This window comes from Camelus bactrianus, chromosome X (assembly GCF_048773025.1).
Source record: "Camelus bactrianus isolate YW-2024 breed Bactrian camel chromosome X, ASM4877302v1, whole genome shotgun sequence".
NCBI lineage: Eukaryota > Metazoa > Chordata > Mammalia > Artiodactyla > Camelidae > Camelus > Camelus bactrianus.
In genome coordinates, this window is record NC_133575.1 from 1748944 (window position 1) to 1770737 (window position 21794).

Sequence of the window (21794 nt, forward strand, 5' to 3'; positions counted from 1 at the left end):
TCAGCCACCATGGCGCTGCCATGTCCCACGAGATCCCCGAGCGCCCATTAAATGAATGACTCCACCAACAAATGAATGCACTTGGTGTCACCTCCACCGAACTCTTCCAGGCATCGCAGACTGCTACCCTTAGAGTTCCAAACATGGCGTTCACTCTTCCTTCACATCCACCCAACATGTCAGCGTGTTCCTTGCCAGAAACGGAACATGTGAAACCATTTGCCGGGCATCTTTCTGGAGGTACTTCCCACCACGGAGGACAAGTCCAGATCGTACGTTTTTTCTTTCCAGAGTCTTCTGGCTTGTCTTCACTTTGTGTTAGCTGAGTCTGTCCGTTGACTGTCCTTGAAAAAAAGGAGATGGTTTATGTGCCCTGTCTGTCAGCCACAATTCTGAAGCCCAGATAAGAACTGGTCCACATGTGTTTCTCGTAGAGTTTCAACTGAATGCAAATTTTTACGTTCCCCCGGCTCCTTTTCGCTCAAACACAAGGTCGTTGAATGAGTTTTTGTGGAATGAATGCTATTTGATATGCCCAGAGGACAAGACAGACAGAAGGCGAGGATGCCACGTGGCCGTGAAGGCAGATACTGAAGTGATGCAGCCATGCATCAGGGAGCACCAGCAGGCATCAGAAGCTGGAGGAGGCAAAGAACAGAGTCTCCCTCTGAGTCTCCTACCGGCACCTTGATTTTCGACTTCTGGTCTCCAGAGCTGTGAGAGGATAAATTCCTACTGTCTGAAGCCAGCCACTTTTTGTGGTCATTTGTTACAACGGCCACTAGCAACTAACACAGGAGGTGATTACAGCCCTTTAGGGTGTACACATGTGACGCACGCTTTTCTTTTTGAAACAGACATTTGGGGAAAGTCAACGGGAATCACATGGCTGCTTGCCTCAAACGGCACGTGCCGTGATGTTGGGGTGCGATCTGACCATTCTTTTCCCACTGTGGCTACTTCACAGGATATGCCGCCATGATTTAGTACAGAAATTCCATGCATTTTATTTCTCTGTGTCCCACTTTCTCTTCGCTAGCAAATGTGATGCCTTTTGCACGATAGTAAGTGCTTTCCGTAGGACTGCATGTAGATCACGAATCTGATGAATTCTTACGTTTGTCGAACGTCTGCAGTGAACTCAACTTGGGCACCAGAAATGCAAGAATGAGCAGACCCAACACATCGATGGAGGTCACCATTCAGAAAAAGAGGAAAATTGGGATTTTGGCTAATTCTGTTCATTCAGAGTGACTAAGTCCTACAGAGCCACCACGAACAATGAGTTGGTGAATAATTAACCGTTGCCCTTAAGGGATACACAAGAGCAGGTCCTTACAGCCTCTGGGCATAACATTTTCGTAAATAATTAATATGTAACCTTGTTTCAGGTGTGTTTCTATCTAAAGACAGCTTATTCACTAGATTTTGCTGATTCATCCACATTAATCTCACAGCCGACAGCACGGTACTGCCATTCGCGCCTCAACCGAGCTAAGTCAATGCTTCTGTTTTCTCCGTTGGGCACAAGGCAGCCTTTTTGTGCTTAGAAACACCAGACAGCTCTTGTGCACAGTGCTTGGGGCCGTCTCAGACAGCAAAACTGTGAGCAAAACAGCACCGTGAGAAAAACACGGCACGCAAGTGCCGGCGGAAAGGACACGTCAATCCTTGCAGAGCTGGAAACCAGGGGGCAGAGCGTAACCCTCCTTAACTTCAGCTGCAGAGCGTGTCCGGAGACTCCTGTCTTTCTGCCGCTCTCTGCGGTCTGCCAGTGATAGCAAAAGCAGCAGTGGGGTTGATTCAGGGATTACAGATAACACCTTAGCAAGTCAGCGGATCTGAGAATGAGGGATCTGTGAACACAGAGGATGGACTGTGTTTCAGGAAGCAACCGCAGAAAATCCACAAAGCTCAGGTCCGCAAACTTTTGTAAACACACATCGTTGACTCCATGGGTCACTAGTTTGTTTACAAAAGGACAAAAACTTGACTTCTTTGTCCTGCCAAGCCTATATGTGTTATTTGATTTGTTATAAAGTTCTGCAGCATTCAGCTAGGTTTCAAACATTCTGTTAGCTGACCGTGTATGCTACACTCTTAGTTTCGTGATGATAAGTACCTTTAGTTATTTACTTTATTGACTGATATTTTTTTGGTTGAAGTAGAGTTGATCTACAATGTTGTCTTAGTTTCTGGAGTACAGCATCGTGGTTCACTTATACATATATATATATGTGTGTGTGTGTGTGTGTGTGTGTGTGTGTGTGTATACATATTCTTTATCATTATTTGCAGTACTTATATTTTATTTTTATTTTGATTAAATTTCTTGTATTAATAATGCCAGCCTATCCCTTTAATGGCAGCATTCCCGCCCATCACTTCGGACAAACGCATCCTTTATCCCGGGTTAAGTCTCTCCACACCGTTGCACGACTTTTATTTACGTGTATCTGTCTCCCTGGTGTGCGCGGCTTCCATTATGACATACAGTTTCCCTCACGTGGTAAAATGAGAAAATTATAATGGAGGGTTTTCCAAAATGTATGGCGGTGTCTGTGGTTCAGCGCGACCCTTCCTTCTTGCTCCCATGGTTACAGCCCCTGAAAAAATAAAATAAAAACCCAACAGACTCCCAACCGCCTGTGAGCATAATTCACCCTGCTGCCTGCTCTGCCGGTGCGTTTACTGCAGATCCGGCTTTAGCGTGATTCATTCTCTAGGCATGTGGACCGAGCTTTCGTGAGCTCCTGGTTGAAAAGCAAGCCTCCCCTTGCCCCACCCTCAGCACAAAAGCCATTCACCAAGCCCGGACTGGCCCAGCCTGCTTTATTTATTGTGGCAAGTTGGATGGCAATGGGTGGTTGTTTTGTTGGCAGGAAGACCGAATCGAGATCGCGTCAAGCTTTAAGAGAATCTCGTGCATGGCGCTGACCATCAAGCCTTTGTGATTCTTAAGACTGCACCCATTGGGTCTTCCCTCTCTTGCCCATGTCCCTGGTTTTGCAAAGGAAATGTGATTTTTTTCTCCCCCTTCCCTGTATGTTTTCTCCTGCTGGCTTCTGTGGTTGCGAGCAGTGATGGTAGAGCCTGAATCACTGCCACGTGCTGAGAGGGAAACCGGAGTCCTTCTGCACCTCTGAGATTTTTCTTGCTGACACCCGGGCAGGGAAAGGCTCTGCGCCTGCGTGTCCTTGTAGAGAGCCATGACGCCCCCACATCCTACTGGGCGGCCACCTATGCAACCAATCGCCCTGGGTCCTCCAGCTCCAGGCGCGTTGCTTTGCAGGCCAGCTGGGAACGCTGCCTGTGAGTGGATTTTACTGGGCTCTGTTGCAATAGGCAGGTTTTCTGGGTTGGCTCTCAATTGCCTCCACTTGGGCCAAGTAACAAATGTTTTATAGGAGGTTAATAAAGCTTTCACCGAGATGGTTGTTTAAATCAAACCCCAAATCTCCAGTTTACCTCCGTGCATGCTCTCCACAAGCTCACTGTGCCAGCTCTGGTTCGAGTTCTCTGCCCCAGGACCTCTACTGTCCTTCTTTTGGGATCTTCTGCTTGCAGCATGTCAGTAAGTAACTCATAGTCAAAAAGTTCAACTTGAAAATAATGGCAAAAATAGTTTTTAAAATGTAATTACTTTTGAATCTGGTAATACCAACGAGACATCTAGTTAATTTGTAACCGTTTGCCTGATAGATTCAATTCAACATCTAGGGGGAAAAATAAAAACAGAAACAGCTTCACCTTTCAACGTTCTCTGCTTGCTGAAGGAGATACTAAAGTACTCTTAGTCACTCGGATCTAACTATTTTTAGACATTTATATTTCCTCTCTGACATACAAACAGCCACCAAATCCTAGACAATCTTCCTGTTGTGTTTCTCATCTGTCTTTTCTCCTGATTTTGCCCAGACCACCTTAATTCAAACCTTCATTAATCCTTGTCTGGATTACGGAAGTCACTTCCTGAACTGACTTTACCGGGAGCCCCATGAGTGTTTCCCCTTTAATGGAATTCAGTCCAACTTGCCATGTCCCCACTGATTTTCTTGAAATTCCTTAGTAGTCAAATAATCTGTGCTATAAAGCTGAAAGCAAACAGAAATCCCTACCAGCCATTCCAAACGGACTCTCTGGTTCATTGCACCACAGGACATACATCACAACACAGCACCATGGCAGCCTCCAGCTTTCTCTTCCACCCTACACCCTGCAAAACTCTGCTCTGAACTACACTGAGAACCACCCCCGTCTCCGCCGCTGTTTCTCAAAGCAGCAGAACAACACATCCCTGCGACCTTCTCAAGAGGACTTTCTGCCAGGGATGTGCTCGATCCAATGGTAACCCTCCTGGACTGACCCTTCGGGAACACATTTCTCATCCAATTTTATTTTTTCTTTAAAACTCTCTCAAACTTAGCTCTGCTAATGAGCGTGTAGTTGATGATCTATTCTGTCCCTGAGGTCACTGGAATATCTTCCTCACTTTCTGTACTAAATTGTAGCTAGATTTCAACAAAATGTCTTCACTAAATATGAGAAGACGTGAATGAGTGAAGCTGAGAGATACGTCACGACGTGCAATTATCATCTCTCTCTGGGTTAAGAATGCCAGGCAAGGCGGCCTGTCCTTGGAACTCTGCAGCTAAGCACACAGCTTGGGTCTCAAAAGGAAACTCAATGCGTAAACATGTTGGCATGCTATTTCATCAGCTATTTTAGTAGCAAACACAGTAAAGACAACGCTTCTGGGACACGAGGCTAATGCAAACAGTATTTGAAAAAGTAAAACCTACTTCTACTTTCTACTGCTTACAAACCCAAGACACAGAGTCAGGGGGAGAAGGAAAAGGTTTCCAAGTTCCTAAACACACATGCACACACACACGCAGAACTGGGGTGGGAAGCGAGAGAATATGAATTATTCCAAGTTCCCTTTTATTGTTTTGTTCCTTTTCAAAACCATGTGGAATTCATTAGGCTTCTCTTTCACGGAGCACACTGCTACTCAGAGACAATGACTTATCTGGAAACCGGAAGGACCAGAACTGGTGGTAGGTTTGACGTGTGAGAAAAAACAACCTGAGAAGCTTCAACCAGGAGAAAGTTTCAGAAGCCGTGGTGGGTTCTGAGGTCCTCCTGCAGATTCCACTGTAAATGCTTCACCCCGTTCTTTGACCTCAGGTCTCTCTCGTATGAGTCAATCATTATTGTTCCATTCTGAGTCTTGGTTGCGCTTACTGAAGTGGGTTCTGCTTACCATGGCAAACAGGGGTTATTGTTTGTTTGGTTGGTTAAGGGGCTGGTTTTTAAGCGGTCTCTCTGTATTTGATGTAGGGAATTCCAGTTACAAAACGATTGTTTATATATTTATGGGGTGGACGCAGACAGTCCTAGCAGGTGACAAGCTTAAAGGTGAGACCTTGTTTCCTCGGGGAAATCTTGGAAGTTCAGGTTTGGCTAGATACCTGCTTTTCAAACTCTGATCATGTCTTATTCTTCTTTGTAAGAGTTAATCATGACTGCATTCCTCAGTTGGTTATTGTGTGGTTATTCATTTACTTTTTGCCTCCGTTTTTGACATTTTTCAATTATTCCCTTTCCACGTTATTTGGCACACGGGCTGTGCTCAAAAATACGTATTGAATGAGTGCATGAATGAGACAATCTACAGAATACATGGTGTGTGAAGCGGACCATCTTCCAAACACAGATTTGTGGTATACGATTTCCATGGTGTAAATACTCAATCAGGGTTGATGTCAGACTATCTGTCGTTGACCAGATGGCTCGCAGAATTGCTGGAAATCGTCTTAGAGTCAAGACGAGCCACTGCAGTACACGGCTCATCTACCGTGTGCAGGAAAGCTCTTGGATTCATGGGAACAGCCCCTTCTCAACAAAAGAACATGGTTAGTCATTTGGGGTCAGAAAGACTCTTCTTAAATAATTATTTGCTTTGTGTTGCCGGAAGCAGATTTTCTTGAGTAGAGAAGCCCTTGTTTCTTTTTGAGAGCATCTAGCAGAACCAGAACCAGAGTTCTGAGCTTTACCTAGGAAATGCTGTTCCAGACATAGTTTCTTCCTGTAACAAGCAGAAATGTTGCCAAGCATGGCTTTGAGACATACAACCAATAGAATAGAACAAGAAACATAAATAAGAGATACAAGGTAGAAAAGAACGAGCTATGACTTTTCACGGACGATATGATCAATTTAGTAGCTCAGCTGAAAATGATGTATCTAAAAAAGACCTCCACGAGAAGACTTAGCAAAGGTTTTCAGGGCAACTGTGAAGAAGAGATCAGAGAGTTTCTGATATAAAAACATGCTTTAAACACAGAGGCACAACTCACATGCTTCTGTGGGAAGACACAATTGCATAAACGATAAATATTGGAAAACTGGTTCATACTGAAAAAAAAACTTCCCAATGAAATCTTGATAACTTTTATTAGGAAATCTTACTAAATGAGATTTATCTCAGGGAAAAATTGGGCAAGAATACAGAGAGCAATATGGAAAATACTAAGAAATGTGAACTGACCTGTTAAAATAGGACATTAAAAAAAAAAACCCTAAAATAAGGCTGAGAACAGAAACTCACAGGGGTACTTAGTGTCAGGGAAACTTCTGATCACCGGGGAAATAACTAATCAATTTGTGGTAGTAGAAAAACCATTTTAATGTTCAGGTCAAGGAAGATTTCATTTCCACGTCCTACCATAGAGCAAGTGAGTTACAAATGTCTTGAGTTTTGATATTTAAAAATGAAAACTATTACAAAAGCAAGCAGGGAAATATCTAATCTTAGAATGAAGAAGGACTTTTAAACATAATAAAAGGGTAAAAAGAAAAAAAAAGGAAAAAAATGAGAACTACAGTGACCAACTATTTTGAAAACATCTGCCGTTCTATAAAAAAAAAAAAACTGAAAAAAAAGATGATGGCTAAAAAAATTAATTATCTGCTGAATTTAGAACAAGTGTTAATGCCTTGTTGTGTACTTGCTGTATTTAGCACGTGTTAATGGTTTGTTATGTAAATTATTCTCATTACTCAGAAACCAAAGTTCTAAACAGCCCAAAAGCTAGTAAGTGATCCCTTTATGAAACAGCCAAGTTATGTATTTTGGCTGTTAATTGAAAAGCATTAAAGGTACAAAATACATTGCTGTCTTTGAGGATGAAACTAGGGGTTGTGACAGTGAGAGCCTTTCTTGGGCATACGTGTTGGGAAACCAGATCCTCGTACGCCAATATGGCGGCAGTAGGAACTGGGAAACCCTCCCAGGGTTTTGGGAAAACCTGAAATGTTTCCACTTGCCAAATGGTTGGCAGGAACCTTAACTATATTCATATCCCTCGCTGTAGCAATGATAGATGTCAGAATTTCAGAGATTTATGGGAGAATCTTGGCAGAGATGGCCAACAACGGGGAACAATGTAGCTATTCCCACAAAGATAGGGTGAAGCACCATGTCCATTAATGGACTCCATGTCCAGCCATTGAAAGAGGTGTTAGTCTGACTAATAACATTGGGATATGAAAGTCATACATTGTTATGTGGAAAATAAATGGATTTAAAGCCATATGGTTTGACTTATAAGCAGAACTGTTATATATATATGTGTGTGTGTGTGTGTGTGTGTATATATATATTTTGCACACACACTTACCAAAATCTGAGCATGTTTAGAGTGTTTATTCCTTGGGTAATGAATGGGATTGTGAATTTTTTGTATGAATACTTTCTGGTTTTCCTACATTTCTATATCTGATTATTTATAAAATGTATAAGACAAAAGAAGGCTTTACATAAATTCAGTATGCTACAAGCTTTCTATGTGAAAACACTAGAAATTTGATCTTTCTCGCCAAAAAGGCTCCCCACCCCCAGTCAGATCTGCCTTCTTTCTGGCCAAATCCTGTCTTTCCAAGCAACCTGGCCTCATGGTGGGTGGCCTTCTGTGTAATATTCTGGTTTCTGCTGGACGGATGTCAAGAAAGGTTATTTTTTTCCACATTTTGAAATGTACTCAATGCAATATTTTCTGTAGGAAAAATCTCAGTGGGTTTTTATTTTAATTATTAGTTTAAATCCCAGCTTTGAAAAAATGTCTCATTTTCCAGAATCAACAGTAAGAAAATGAAATGGCAGTGGATACTAATCCAGTCCTCTGAAAACTGTGTTTGTTTATATCTTCCTCTTTAAGTATTCATTTAAATAGACCTCCAGTTCCTGCCATAGTCCAGGAAAAAAAAAGGGGGGGGGGTTTACACAGAATCTATTTTTATAATCATTCAAAGCCAAATCCTGAGGAAATCTATAAACTCCACTGCTTCATCCAGATTCTGAAAATGTATCATTGAATTATTTTGACATATTTCACAAGAGCTTATACAACATAAAATAACAGAAAGAGACTGTGAACCTTCACGGTACACATGAAATCTCTTGGATTCCTCTGTTTGCTTTTGTTATTACTGTTTTTAAATTCATGTTGCCAGACATTAATGGAAAACGGTCTTGTTTTTTTCCTTCCAAAGGCAGCATGTCCACATTTATTTTTAATAAAAGAAAGTTGAGTTAGGTTTTTCGCCAACAATGCAGCACTACTCCCAATCTTCTCATGAGTTTGTAAAAATTGAAATATAATTTCCTCGTTCTCTTTTTTAAATGATAAACGGGGAGTTAGGGTCTGGACTTGCTGACTGAGGCACCGTGGAAAGGTTTAATGTACGCCATGTTTAATAATCTAAAAACTTTAGCCTAGACTTCAGACAGTATTTCTCCGCCACTGATAGTCCAGAAGAATCAGGGCTGGCCGCAGAATCCCATGAACTAGAATAAAGATGTAATACTGACAGTTCCTTTGTTATCTATTAAATCATGTATATGAAAGACTTTGAAAATTTACAACTCATGTACAAATGTCAATCCACCAAGATGATGCTAAGAATGGTCCTTTTTTTTCCACTTTCAAGAACTAAGATGGTTCTCAAGAGGCATGGTGGTTATCGTAGCACAATGGAGCCCACAGGGCACGCCCTGCCAGGTGTTTTGGGTCCACAGTGATTCAGGGACTCAGGTTCCGCCCATCTTGTGGCTCTCTCGTCCCCTAGTGTCTTACAACCTCTTTATTCAGTTGGCGGATGGGAACAAAGCCATCCTCGCTTCTCCACCTTCTCTGCCTGGAAGGGACACACAGCATTGGTGAGAATTAGGCAAGTGACCACACCTCGAGGCAAGGGAGCCTGGGAAATGTAGTTTCTGCCTGGGAAGCTGTCCTCCCACCAATATGGCAGCCAGTGCTTGAGGCTTGGGGGCCAGGTAACCACCTCTGCCTCAGGGCAAATGCATCCCGGTTGCTGTTTTAGCAGATGAATGAACTAGCTACTCAGTAACTGGGAGCCAGCTTACAGCGAGGTGTAATGGCTTCTTAAATGTGTCTTCTGGGCAGTAAAATGTGGGACATTCCCCCCAAAAAATACGACCGAGATTTTTAAAATTCATTTTCTGAGGGTTGAAAATGTCCCTCAAGTTATGTATTCTTTCCTGTGTATGACTTTCTGGGTTACCCACCTGTATAGTTGGAACCCCATCTGTTCATTTCTCCATCTATTATTACATTCCCCCACCAGAGAAAGAAAAAAAGACATTTAAAATAAGAAGTAACTATTAAAAAGATGCTAGGATATGTGAACGTACCTGGCTACTACTCAGGAGGGTGGCATTCTCTCCTGCGGATGGAAGGCTTTTTATAAACAGAGGAGAGTTATCTGTACAGGTGAGACGCTGTAACTGGAACAAATGAATCCTGGACAATAGGTTGATAGTGTGTGGACCAGGCCCAGGCGAGCAGTGGTGAGCAGAGTATGAGATGTATGTGACTATTTTGCGCAGTAAAGGATTCAGCAGGAAATTTAAAATTGATTTAATAAGATACCCAAATAGGAGTCCTTGACTCTTCAATTCCAATACATACTCATGTATATATAACCTTACATTCATGTATATCGTACACATTTACATATTATATACTGTATCTATGTTATCTATGTATCATCTAACCATGTAACTATCTGTCTGTCCGTCTGTCCCCATCCGTCTGTCCATCTAATCCATCCATCCATCCGTCTAATCTATTTATCTATCATCTATCAATCTATCCATCCATACATCCATACATGTAATCTATCTGCTATCTCTCTAATCTATCTACCTACCTATCTAATCTATGTATCTAACTATCATTTATCTAACTATCATGTATCTATATATCATCTATCTGTCTAACTATCTATGTATCTATCTGTTAGGTATTGTCTACCTGTCTATCAGTGAATCATATCTGTCTGTCTATCTATCTATCTATCCATCCATCCTATCTATCCATCCATCAATTCTATCTATATCTATCTATTATTAATCTAACTATCATCTATCTATGTATCATCTATCTATCTTCGTATTTGTATCTATTTAACATCTATGGCAGTGGTTCTCATCTAGGGGTGATTAGGGGGCATTGAAAATACCTGGACCCCTTCTTCCATGTCACACCTGGAGTGGAGGATGCTACTGGCACCTAGTAGACGTAGCTTATGGATGTTGCTAAACACCCAACAATGAACAGGACAGCCCCCAGCCAAGAAAATGATCCAGCCCCAACCATCTGCAGTGCAAATATTGAGAAACCCTGCCCCAGATGAAGGGCTTCACTATGGAGCATGAGCTCTTCAAGCAGGATGTATCTCCTGCACATCTGGTTACCCCTGGGCCCCACCCTGGTACCTGGCACACGGTGAGGGCTGTGCAGTTATACTCAAGCATGTAATTAATGAGTGAGTGTGTCTGTGCTTCCCACAGTCATGAAAAGCCAAGCTCTCTTTTGTTTCAATGACTGCCAGTCTTTCAAGATTGGCAGCGCTACCAAAAGTCACATTCTTCCCGCATATTTACCTTGAGTTTGCTTTCTCTTTCCTCTCGGGGGAAGCAAAAGAATGCCGTGCTTGTATATTTGAGGAATACTGGTACGTGGATCCAAGATATCTCTTTCCTAAAGCATATTGTCTGAGGATTGCTGTGGCACCATTTCTCCACCCTCAAATTGTCTTGCTTCATAATGGAACCGTCACCATAGGGGGCTGCGGGTCCCTGTCAAAGAGATCGCTGGGCCCACTACCTTTCACCCAGCTTCCTTGCCTGTCAAACCTTCGCAAAGAACAGAATAATTCCAATATGGTGAATAAAAGCAATTTTTCAACCAATCTGATTTAAACCCCAAATCACGTTGAAGTGCTTTTGCCCTTGAAAATACTGTCGTCGTTGCCCAGTTGTTTGGAAAATATTATTTTATTATCAAATGTACATTTTTATTGACCTTAAAAATACAGTAAAGCAGTCATGGAAGTAACAGGTCTCCTACTTTCCGTGGACACAAATTCGTAGGATGTGGGATATTCCAGGCTTCTCCTAAAAGCTCTGGATTCATTTTGTGGGGCCACAACTTAACTCTCTCCTTCCCTTCCTCTCATCTCCGCTCCCTGCCCCCACAGCTCTCTCAGGGTTAACTCCATAAACAAGGAAGTCCAGCATCTCAGCCTCCCCCAACGTAGGGTTCCTGGGAAAGGAAATATTCTAGCGGTTAATGAATACGAAGGAAGTCAGGGAGGGAAATATTTTTTAATTGCATTTCCATAACTGCTGTAATGTATCCAAGTCTTGTAAAGACCAATAATTTATTACCTTTCATGAGACAGAAAGCGTGTCGTTCTCTTTCTACTCTCATCGTCTGATTAGAAAGAAAAAAAATTTTATAATATATATCTGTATCTATATCTATATCTATAAAACAGTATTTAAAAAGTGAGTTCCAGGGAGAAAATATTCTTTCATATAAAATGATAGCTGTATTGTATGAAACTTGTACATGAAAAAACAAACAAAAAAAATCAATCACTCTGGTTTTCAGCCCTGGTCGGGCAAACTGAAGATTTGAAGTGACAGAGGAAAGAAGGGGAAGATGGGTGCTCATTCTAGAACGTTCTACCACGTTAAAACGGCAGCAGGTGATGGTGCTCATTCTAGAACGTTCTACCACGTTAAAACGGCAGCAGGTGATGGTGCTCATTCTAGAACGTTCTACCACGTTAAAACGGCAGCAGGTGATGGGTGCTCATTCTAGAACGTTCTACCACGTTAAAACGGCAGCAGGTGATGGTGCTCATTCTAGAACGTTCTACCACGTTAAAACGGCAGCAGGTGATGGGTGCTCATTCTAGAACGTTCTACCACGTTAAAACGGCAGCAGGTGATGGGTGCTCATTCTAGAACGTTCTACCACGTTAAAACGGCAGCAGGTGATGGTGCTCATTCTAGAACGTTCTACCACGTTAAAACGGCAGCAGGTGATGGGTGCTCATTCTAGAACGTTCTACCACGTTAAAACGGCAGCACGTGATGGGTGCTCATTCTAGAACGTTCTACCACGTTAAAACGGCAGCACGTGATGGTGCTCATTCTAGAACGTTCTACCACGTTAAAACGGCAGCAGGTGATGGGTGCTCATTCTAGAACGTTCTACCACGTTAAAACGGCAGCAGGTGATGGGTGCTCATTCTAGAACGTTCTACCACGTTAAAACGGCAGCAGGTGATGGGTGCTCATTCTAGAACGTTCTACCACGTTAAAACGGCAGCAGGTGATGGGTGCTCATTCTAGAACGTTCTACCACGTTAAAACGGCAGCAGGTGATGGGTGCTCATTCTAGAACGTTCTACCACGTTAAAACGGCAGCAGGTGATGGGTGCTCATTCTAGAACGTGCTACCATGTTAAAACGGCAGCGGGTTAACTAAGGCGATGTGTCTTCCTCAGGGTAGCAATGCACTGTGACTGTCTACCATTTCTTTTCCATGGATGTTCCTTAAGGATCCTAGAGATGCTCCTTAAAGCATCCGGGCAGTGTCTGCAACACAGAGACGGCAGTTTGCACCCAAGTGCTGAGAAATGCAAGAACACATGGAATCCTGTAAACACGGAATAAAGTTTCCCCAATGTCTGCGTTCCTTCCTTTCATCAACAAGCGTAGGTCAAGGTCAGTATGAGCCTGAAATCCAACCCGGGGGTCGGGGCGGCCACGGTGACCCACGACACATCCTTTCAGAGCTCCAACTCTCGGGCCCCAGCCTCCCGTACAAACAAGGCTTTGTGCCAACTCCCTAAGCAGCGGCCGTGGGGTCCATGAGCTCCGGTGTTTCAGTAGACGTGGATGTAAGTTGTCTTGGAGTCACTGCCAAGGATGTTTTTCGCGGTGCACTTGTAAAAGCCCGCATCTCTCTGGGTGGCCTGTTGGATGGTTAAGGATCCCTGCGGGTGGAGGAATCTGTTCCCGTAGAGACGGGCCTGCGTTCCCGCCGTCAGGTGCAGTCTGTCCGGCAGCTCCCAGGTGATCTCGGCCTTGGGAATCCCCATGGCCATGCAGTTCATCTTCACGGTGCTCCCGGGCCGGGTGTAGATGACCGGCGTGGGCTCACTGGTGATTCGCGGCGGGTAGGCAATCACGATGACCGGGACGTTCACGACGGAAGGGCCGTACTCGGTGTGTGTCTTGCACACGTAGGTCCCCCGGTCGAACACCGAGGCGTCGAGCACGGTGAGGGTGCCGTTCTCCCAAAGGGTGAAGCGTCCCCGCGTCTGGGGGCCCTCCAGAACCAGGCCGTTGGGCAGCGTCCAAGAGGAGCGTGCCTGCCGGCGCCCTGGAGGGGTGCAGGGCAGTTGCAGGGTCTCGCCGTTGATGATGCTCACCAGGTTGTGGTACTGGTTGCTCGTCTCGGGTTTCAGCCCCACCTTCAGAGAGACCAGCCGCTCGGTGTAGCCCGCAGAGTTCCTGGCCACGCAGCGGTAAGCCCCAGCATCCACGGATGAGAGGCCACTGATGTGCAGCCTGCCGTCCCCCTTGTGGAAGAATCTGTTCAGCTGCTGGCCACTCTGGAGCTCCGTCCCGTTGGGAAGGACCCACAGCAGGCTGGGCGTCGGGGTCCCCGTTGCCGAGCAGTTGAGACTGATGGTGTGGCCGGCCATGGCCGTGATCTTCTCGCTGACCGGGTCGTGGAAGACGGGCTTCTCCACTGGCTCCAGGACCGTGAGCTGGACCATCAGCCTGGCTTCTCCACCTTCATTGCGCCCAATGCAAGCCAGCTGCACGGAGTCGCTCTTCCGCAGACTCCTCATGTCCAACGTGCCGTTGCGGTGGATGGTGATCCGGTTGCCGTAGTACGGGGCCGGCAGCACCACGCCCTCGGGAAAGGCCCAGAACACTCTCGGCGTGGGGATGCCCTCCGCTCTGCAGTCGATCAGTTTCCGGCTCCCTCCCGGCGCTATCTCCCGCACAGTGGTGATGGCGTTGGGGTTTCCGTTGATCTTGGGCGGCTGGACGTCGACGTGAATCCAGACCATCTTCCTGTCCTCGCCGGCGCTGTTCCTGACCACGCAGGTGTAGTTGCCGCTGTCCGAGCGCTGGGCTTTCTGAATAAGGAGAGTGCCGTCGGGAAATATCTGGTACTTCTCGGAGGAGGTGGGGACCAGCCTGTTGGTCGGAGAAAGCCACGTCACCCTGGGCGTGGGCTCGCCTTTGGCCTCGCAAGCCACGGTGACCACGTCCCCGTAGGGGACGTGGACCACAGAGTACGTCTTGTTCCGGATGGCAGCAGGCTCGGTCACCACCTTGACCCGCACCCTCATCTCGTCCTTGCCAACTTGGTTTTCAGCGAAGCAGGTGTAGTCGCCCTCCTCCCGCAACCCGACTTCGTTGAAGTAGAGCGTGCCGTTGTTGAAAACAACGTAACGCTTGGTGCGTCCACCGCTGTCATCGGACTGCACGAAAGAGTTGACCAGGCTCCCGTCCGGGAGGCTCCAGGAGATCTCAGGGTTGGGGAGCCCGGTGGCCACGCAGTCGACTTTGAGGTCGCCCCCGTAGAAGACTCTGTGATCATTTTCCTCTTTGTGTTCGATCTTGGCTGGCTTCATGACCACGTTCACCTTGAGGACGACAAAGTCATCCCCAACCTTATTCCGGGCGACACACAGGTAATCCCCAGCGTCTTTGTCCGTGACAGATTTCACCACCAGGGTCCCGTTGGCAAACACCTTAATTCTGGAATCAAAGCTGACGAAAAAAAAGAAAGAAAGAACAAGGAGTACGATGTGAGTCTCCCAAACACTCTCCCCTGGCTTGAGGTCACCGGAATGAAACAGAAACAGATGGTTCTGAAAACGACCAGCGCTAAGGGTTACCGCTCAAAACGTCAGCTGGTTTTTGCAGCCTGGAGGGGATGTGGCGTCCAAATGCGGAAGTGATTTATTTACCACAAATAACAGCTCTCCAGTAGAAGTCTGACCTCTGGCTGGCCTGGCCACTGAAGATGTGCGATGCAGTCGCAGACGTAGTGTGGGAGGGTGGGGGTGTGGGGACCAAATATTTGCATGGGGGTCAGCGTGGAGCTGATTGTAATGAAAAAATCAGATGAAACGCTAGAGTCGTGGAGAGAATGAATACACACCAACCTTAGAAAGAGGTGAATTTGTTCCTAAATAAAGTGCTTTACAGGCTGTTTTTACTCTTGGCAATTTTTGATTATATTGTGTCCCATTACAAGGCAACCAGGCAGGGGTCGCGCAATGGATCACGTAACCGCGGCTGGACCCAGAGTTTCGATGCTAAGACTGCATTCTTCAGAGCTTGGTGCTACTGCTTTAAAGTCTTCTTCCCTAGAATCTGTAACAAAAGTTTAATGACCGTCACCAGCTCCCACCCCACCCCACCCATGCTGTCGTTCCCTTCCCTCATGGGATGGACCTGAACTCACACACTGCTGACTTAATATTTAAGAAAGATTTGCCGTGTGAAGATGCAACATGGCGAGAACAATACAAGAGTCTTCCTTGGCATGTGACGTTTCCAGAAATACACACTGGCGTGTACCTCAGCAATGCAGAACTAATGTTTGGAATTTTGGGAAGTTCCTACTTTAAAAACGTCCAGAGTGAAAAAAAAAAAAAAACACCCTCAATTTCATATAAATCATAATAGTGGCATCCGCCAGGGGAGCTTGAATATTCATCCTTAAATATTTGCTGCACACTATGTCATTCTAATAGCCTGTCTGGAACTCTGTCATCGATTAAACAAACAAACAAAAATGTCTGCCTGTGATGGAACTCAACCTAGTAACTCGATTATTGTTCATCCAACCTCCTCCTAACAAGGACCAAGTAAATGGTTTTGTTGGCCATGAGTGAGAGTCAAGTTAACATGAATTAGTAGGTCATTCAATGACAGTAGAGCAGACAGAGATATTTTGGTGTCTCTTGGAGTTAGAATCCAAAAATGAGTACAGTAGCACGTGTCTGTAAACATTTCGGCACTTCTGTAGCAGCAGCTCCTAGCCTGGGCATAATGAGAACCAACAGAGCAGCTCTGAAAACTGCCCATGTGCACACATCGCAGGGGACTTGGCTTCGAGACATGGAAGTCTGACATCTCTGCTTCCAAATAGTGCCAATGTGTAGGCGGGGAAAAGAGCCCGCTGGTTTATGACGCTCACTTGGGCTGTTTAATTACACCCCCCTGAGAACGGAGCGAGTCAGAATCTAAGAATGATGAAGCTATACAGAGACCGTGGTTTACAACTGAATCGTGAGATACTAGGAGGGTGGCCCCAATTCACACGGGAGCAACATTCTTTTTCTTCAGCGTCCATTCAACACTGCCTCAACCCTGCCAACATCAATGGAAAACACTTCTCCACATGGCACGGCAAAGGCTCAGCTGGAAGACACTGCAGGGACAACTGGGTACGTGGTATCCTGGATTGGCACTGCTTTTGGTCACGCCCCAGCGAGGAACCCACACTGAGGTTCCCGGCCTGAGCTGCCAGGCCGTGGAGGCTGAAGGCCCACATCAAGCCAGGGGATTTCCAACATGGCGCCACTGACATGTCTTCACTTCCATGTTGCCAATCATTGCCTTCTTCCCCTACATCTTGAAACATTTATTAGACAGGCATTGCCTTTTTGGGATCTAACCCAGGATTTCTCAGCCTCGGCACTACTGATATAAGAGGCTGGAGGACTGTCTGATGGGGTGGGGCATCCTGTGCACTGTAGGGTGTGGAGCTGCGTCCCTGGTCTCCGCTAATTAAACAGTAGCATCTCTTTCCCACTAGTTGTGGCAATTAAAAATATCGTCAGACATTCATGAGTGTGCCCTGGGGCATAGAACCATCTAGCTGACAAGCACTTCCATAGATAGGTCATAGATAGATAGATAGATAGATAGATAGATAGATAGCTAGATAGATAGATAGATAGATAGATTAGATGGACGGATGGATAGATACATGGATGGATGGATAGATAGATGGTTAGATAGATAAGATGGACAGATAGATAGATTAGATGAATGGATGGATAGATACATGGATGGATGGATGGATGGATAGATGGATGGTTAGATAGATTAGATGGACGGAAGGATAAATACATGGATGGATGGATGGATGGATGGATAGACAAATAGATTAGATGATAGACGAGTGATAGGTAGATATACTAGATAGATAAATGGTAGATATCAGATAGGTGATGATAGATTAAAATAGATGATTGATCAATGGATATAGATGATAGATAGTCGACAGAGAGACAGATAATACTTTTTCTTGATAAAGCAGAGTTTCTCAGCACTACTGACACTGGGGCTGGAGGACTCTCTGGTGGGGGTGCCCTGTGCACTGTGGGGTGTTGAGCAGCACCCCTGGTCTTCACCCACCACACACCAGTAATGCCCCCCCCCCACTCTGTTCCCTAAGTCACGCCACCTAAAAATGTCTCCAAACATGACTAAATGTCCCTGGGGACAAAATCTCCCTTGGTTGAGACTTACTTCCCTAGATATGGAAATTTAAAGCAGGGCAACAGAAGGTGCTTTTTTTCCCCTTTTTTCTTAGCCACAATGAACTTTAAGAATTCCAAATGCACTACCCTCATGCAGTCATAATGCCTTTAAAACTTTCTTTTGTTTTACATACATTCCTTCTACCCCTAGTACCATTTTAACATAACATCTGAGGCTTCCATGGGTTTTGCTGAGATTAGGTAACAGAGAAGACAACTTAAATTGTTTCATCTAATTATTGAAAATACAGGTAAACTATGATCATTAAAACAAAACCGACTGGGTGGGGAGGGTATATAGCTCCAGTGGTAGAGCGCATGCCTAGTATGCACTACGTCCTGGGTTCAATCCCCAGTACCTACATTGAAAATAAATCAACAAACCTAATTATGCCCCCCAATAAAAAAAAATCTACTGGTTTGTCATTCTTTTGGTGGGAGGGTGCAGTGGGGGAGCAGGGCAAGATCCAGGTGTATGCTCTGCATCCATTTATAAAGACGAGATTTCCTCGTGTGAGAAGGGAAAGCGGCCCCCCTGCCACCCCCACGCAGCACACACAGGAAGCAACGTCTGTGTGGATTCACTCCGAACCAGCAGGCATCCTTTCTGCTGCCTGACTCCATGCAGAGGGGCGCCCAGCATCCCAAGGCGAGGCGAGCGTGGGACCCCAGGGATCGGCGGCAAGGCAGGTGCAACCCCACATACCTGAAGAGCGCGTCGATCATTCTCTTGGACGGGAGCCTCCAGAGGATGCGCGGCCAGGGGTCCCCCGAGGCGCTGCAGTCCAGCTGGAGGGTCCCCCCGTACCGGACGTCGGTCCTCTGCGGGGAGGTGCCGGTGATGCGCGCGTTGGCCGCCGCGCGCTGCACGGTCAGCTGGACGGTCCTGCGTGCCGAGCCCACCAGGTTGGCGGCCACGCACTCGTACCGCCCGCTGTCCTTGGGTGCCAGGTTGCGAATGTAGAGCGTCCCGTTGGGGAAGACGAACAGGTTCCCGTTGACGAACTGGGAGGGGCGGATCTGCGTGCCATCCCAGAGCACCCAGCGCACGCTGGGCAGCGGCGCGGCCTTGGCGCTGCAGTGGATGTGGATGCTGAGCCCCGGGGGCAGCGAGATGTTCTCCAGCCGCTCCTGGTGGATGACCGGGGGCAGGGCCGCCACGTGGAGCCGGATGGCCAGGCTGTCCGCCCCGGCTGCGTTGCTGGCCACGCACTTGTACACGCCTCTGTCCGCGAAGGATGCCTCTTTGATGGACAGGGTCCGGTTTTCGTGCAGAGTAATCCTGCCCTCCACGGGGGACACGGTCTGCCACACCCTCCTGTCGGGGAAAATCCAGGAGATCTGGGGAGCTGGGGTCCCCTTAGCCAGACACTCCATGGCAATGGTGTCTCCCAGGTAGACCGTGACATCCTTGTAGTGGGACGCCAGGATCTGGGGCTGCTGCACCGTCACGGACAGCAGGACCACCATCCTGTCTGCTCCGTGCAAGTTCTTGGCGGTGCACACGTACTGGCCGCGGTCCTGCACCTGTACGTTGCGGATGACGAAGGTGCCGTTCTTCAGGACTTCAAAGCGCTGGACTCTGGTGTGTGGGGTCATGAGAGCTCCTGGAAGTCAAAAGCAGGTGCCATTAGGTCCAACACAGATGTGCCCCTTCAAACAGACCAAACGAGGATCATGACTTAAATTAATCCTCCGCTTCATGTCCAAACAACAAAAGCGAAGACCCATCCCCAACACCTCCGATATTCTTCCATCTTGCACTAACCCCCAGATCAGGGTGCATAACCGTAACCTTCCAGCCAAGGGCAGCCAGTAGGGGTCTCATGGACAATTGTGGAAGCTGCCATGAGCCCTGGACCTTCCCAAGGTGGCCTCCTGCTTTACTTTAGTTACTGTTTGGCTGCAGGGGTGCCCCAGGTTGGCAGTCACCATCTGCCTCTGCCCAGCCAGGCTTCTGAGAGTTATGCTGGGCAGCTCATTCTCTGCCCAGCCTGGTTGAGCTGAGCACCAACTCATGGTTCTAGATGGTGCCTGGCAGCGTCACTGTTTCTTCCCTCCCTCTACACGACAGATGTTTTATAGCTCATCCTCTCGGAGCTCTGCCACAGTCCGGGTCTGTATTTTTTAAGTGTTTCTGATGCATTGACATCAGGGGTCTTGGTGACCTTGGAGGGACTGCCCTGCCCAGGACTGGCCAATTTCTGCATATAGCAAACAACTCACCTTTCAAATGCAAAACGACCCCTCACTCCAGGGCATCCTCTAAGGGGCTCCCACACTCAGGACCACTGTCCACCTGTTCTCATCACCCCAGAGCCGGGTACCAGACAGGCCCTGCAACCAGGACCTGCTGAAATCGTCCACACGAGCCCATCCTAAGACTGCTCCCCCCCGCCTCACCCGTTCCTTTCTGTGGGAACCACAATAAAAGCTCTTGTCTAGTGTTTCCCTCTTCCTCTGCCTCCTGACTGACCCTGGTGCGTCCCCGTGCAACCCTGTTTGGCGCAGTGTCACCTCTCCCCTTGGGGACAGTGAGTGACCAACTCTCGCTTCAGTGGCAGTCATCTCCTGATCTGCTGGTGTCACCATCCCTAAATAATAATGAATCCTATATTTAAAAACTGGAAGACCCCGAGTTTCAGTCCTCTCTTCCTCTCCCACACTGCTGGGTTCCTGGTCCCACGCTTCCATCACTGAGTTTCGACAAGCTCCTTTGCTTCTTCCCCTAATGATTTCCTCTAAGACGGGAGTCCTGCCTTCGCACAGAGCCCTCGGGCCCTGGAAGCTCTCCCCAGCCCCCACCCCAAGGATGACTCATGGCTTCCACCTTCTGAGTTATCTGCGCGCCCCATGACAAGGCTTTCCACCGTGGATGGGGCACTCCAGGGGCATCTGCCCAGGTTGAGGGCGCTGATTTGGTTTATTGGGTAGAAAAGGCTCCATAACATGCAGGCATCGTGCAGTTCCAGGGTGACAGACAACGCTGGGGTGCACGTGAGGGAAAGTGGTTTGTGCACGCCGTGAGCTGGCTGGCTTCCAGGGGAGAAGCCAGCAGCAGAGGCAGATTCCTGACCGAGGACAGGAGTGTGTCTGCATGTCTAGGGAGGGGACGTGGGCCACGGATGCTCTAAAGGGGCACAGGGCACGGAAGACCCCTAGCGTGAATGCAAATGGGGCGTCCCGGTGGAGGAAGGGGCTTTCCCGCAAAGGCACAACCCCTTTTAGAATGAAAACCCCATGGCGCCCCCCATCTGCTGCTTCAAGCAAATCCCTTATTCAGTCTTTACGAAAGCATCTGCAGCGGAACGCTGGGCGGATCAAAGACGGCGGTGACTTCCCTACGCTCAGCGCCTCTGCTCACCATCGGAGCACATCTGACGTGTGTGAGATAAAGCTGAGCGGGGCAGGTGCAGCCGGAGAGACGGCGCTATCCGCGTCAGTCCTACCCTGGATTGTCTAAATGGAAACTGGGGAAAAAACCAAAACCCTAACCCTCTGAGCAGAATCTGAGCCTGAAAGATACAGCCGTGCTGAGAGAGGAGAAGAGAGGTCCTTTATGCAAGGCGCAGCTCCTCAGCTGTTCCTAAGAGAACTGTTCCCCGTGTCGGTGTATTTTTTTTTATGTATTTGTGGGCGAGGGTGAACTCTGGGTCCTTCTGCTCTGCTGTCTTGAAGCCACTCCCTCCCATCTCAGCTTTCACTTTCTTCTGTCATCTAGAGTCTGTGTTACCATCGACAAAGCAGATGGTCATTTTTACGAAGCCAAGTGCTCTTGGGGCACCAGCCCTGGATGCCAAGTAGGTAGAGGTGACTGTAAAGACCTT

At 47.0% G+C, this 21794-nt stretch overlaps 1 protein-coding gene across 2 annotated transcripts in view; it reads right to left on the minus strand.

Annotated features, from left to right (window-relative positions):
* Positions 1-9928: 9928 nt before the first annotated feature.
* MXRA5 (matrix remodeling associated 5) overlaps positions 9929-21794 on the minus strand; it is a 30000-nt gene continuing 18134 nt past the window's right edge. For both annotated transcript variants that reach the window (XM_010968279.3, XM_074359687.1), the window contains exons 6-7: positions 18674-19574; positions 9929-15178 (exon numbers count right to left, since the gene is read on the minus strand). In XM_010968279.3, coding sequence (XP_010966581.3) covers positions 13270-15178; positions 18674-19574 — 2810 coding nt within the window. In that variant the 3' untranslated portion in view covers positions 9929-13269. The remainder of the gene's footprint in view (positions 15179-18673; positions 19575-21794) is intronic.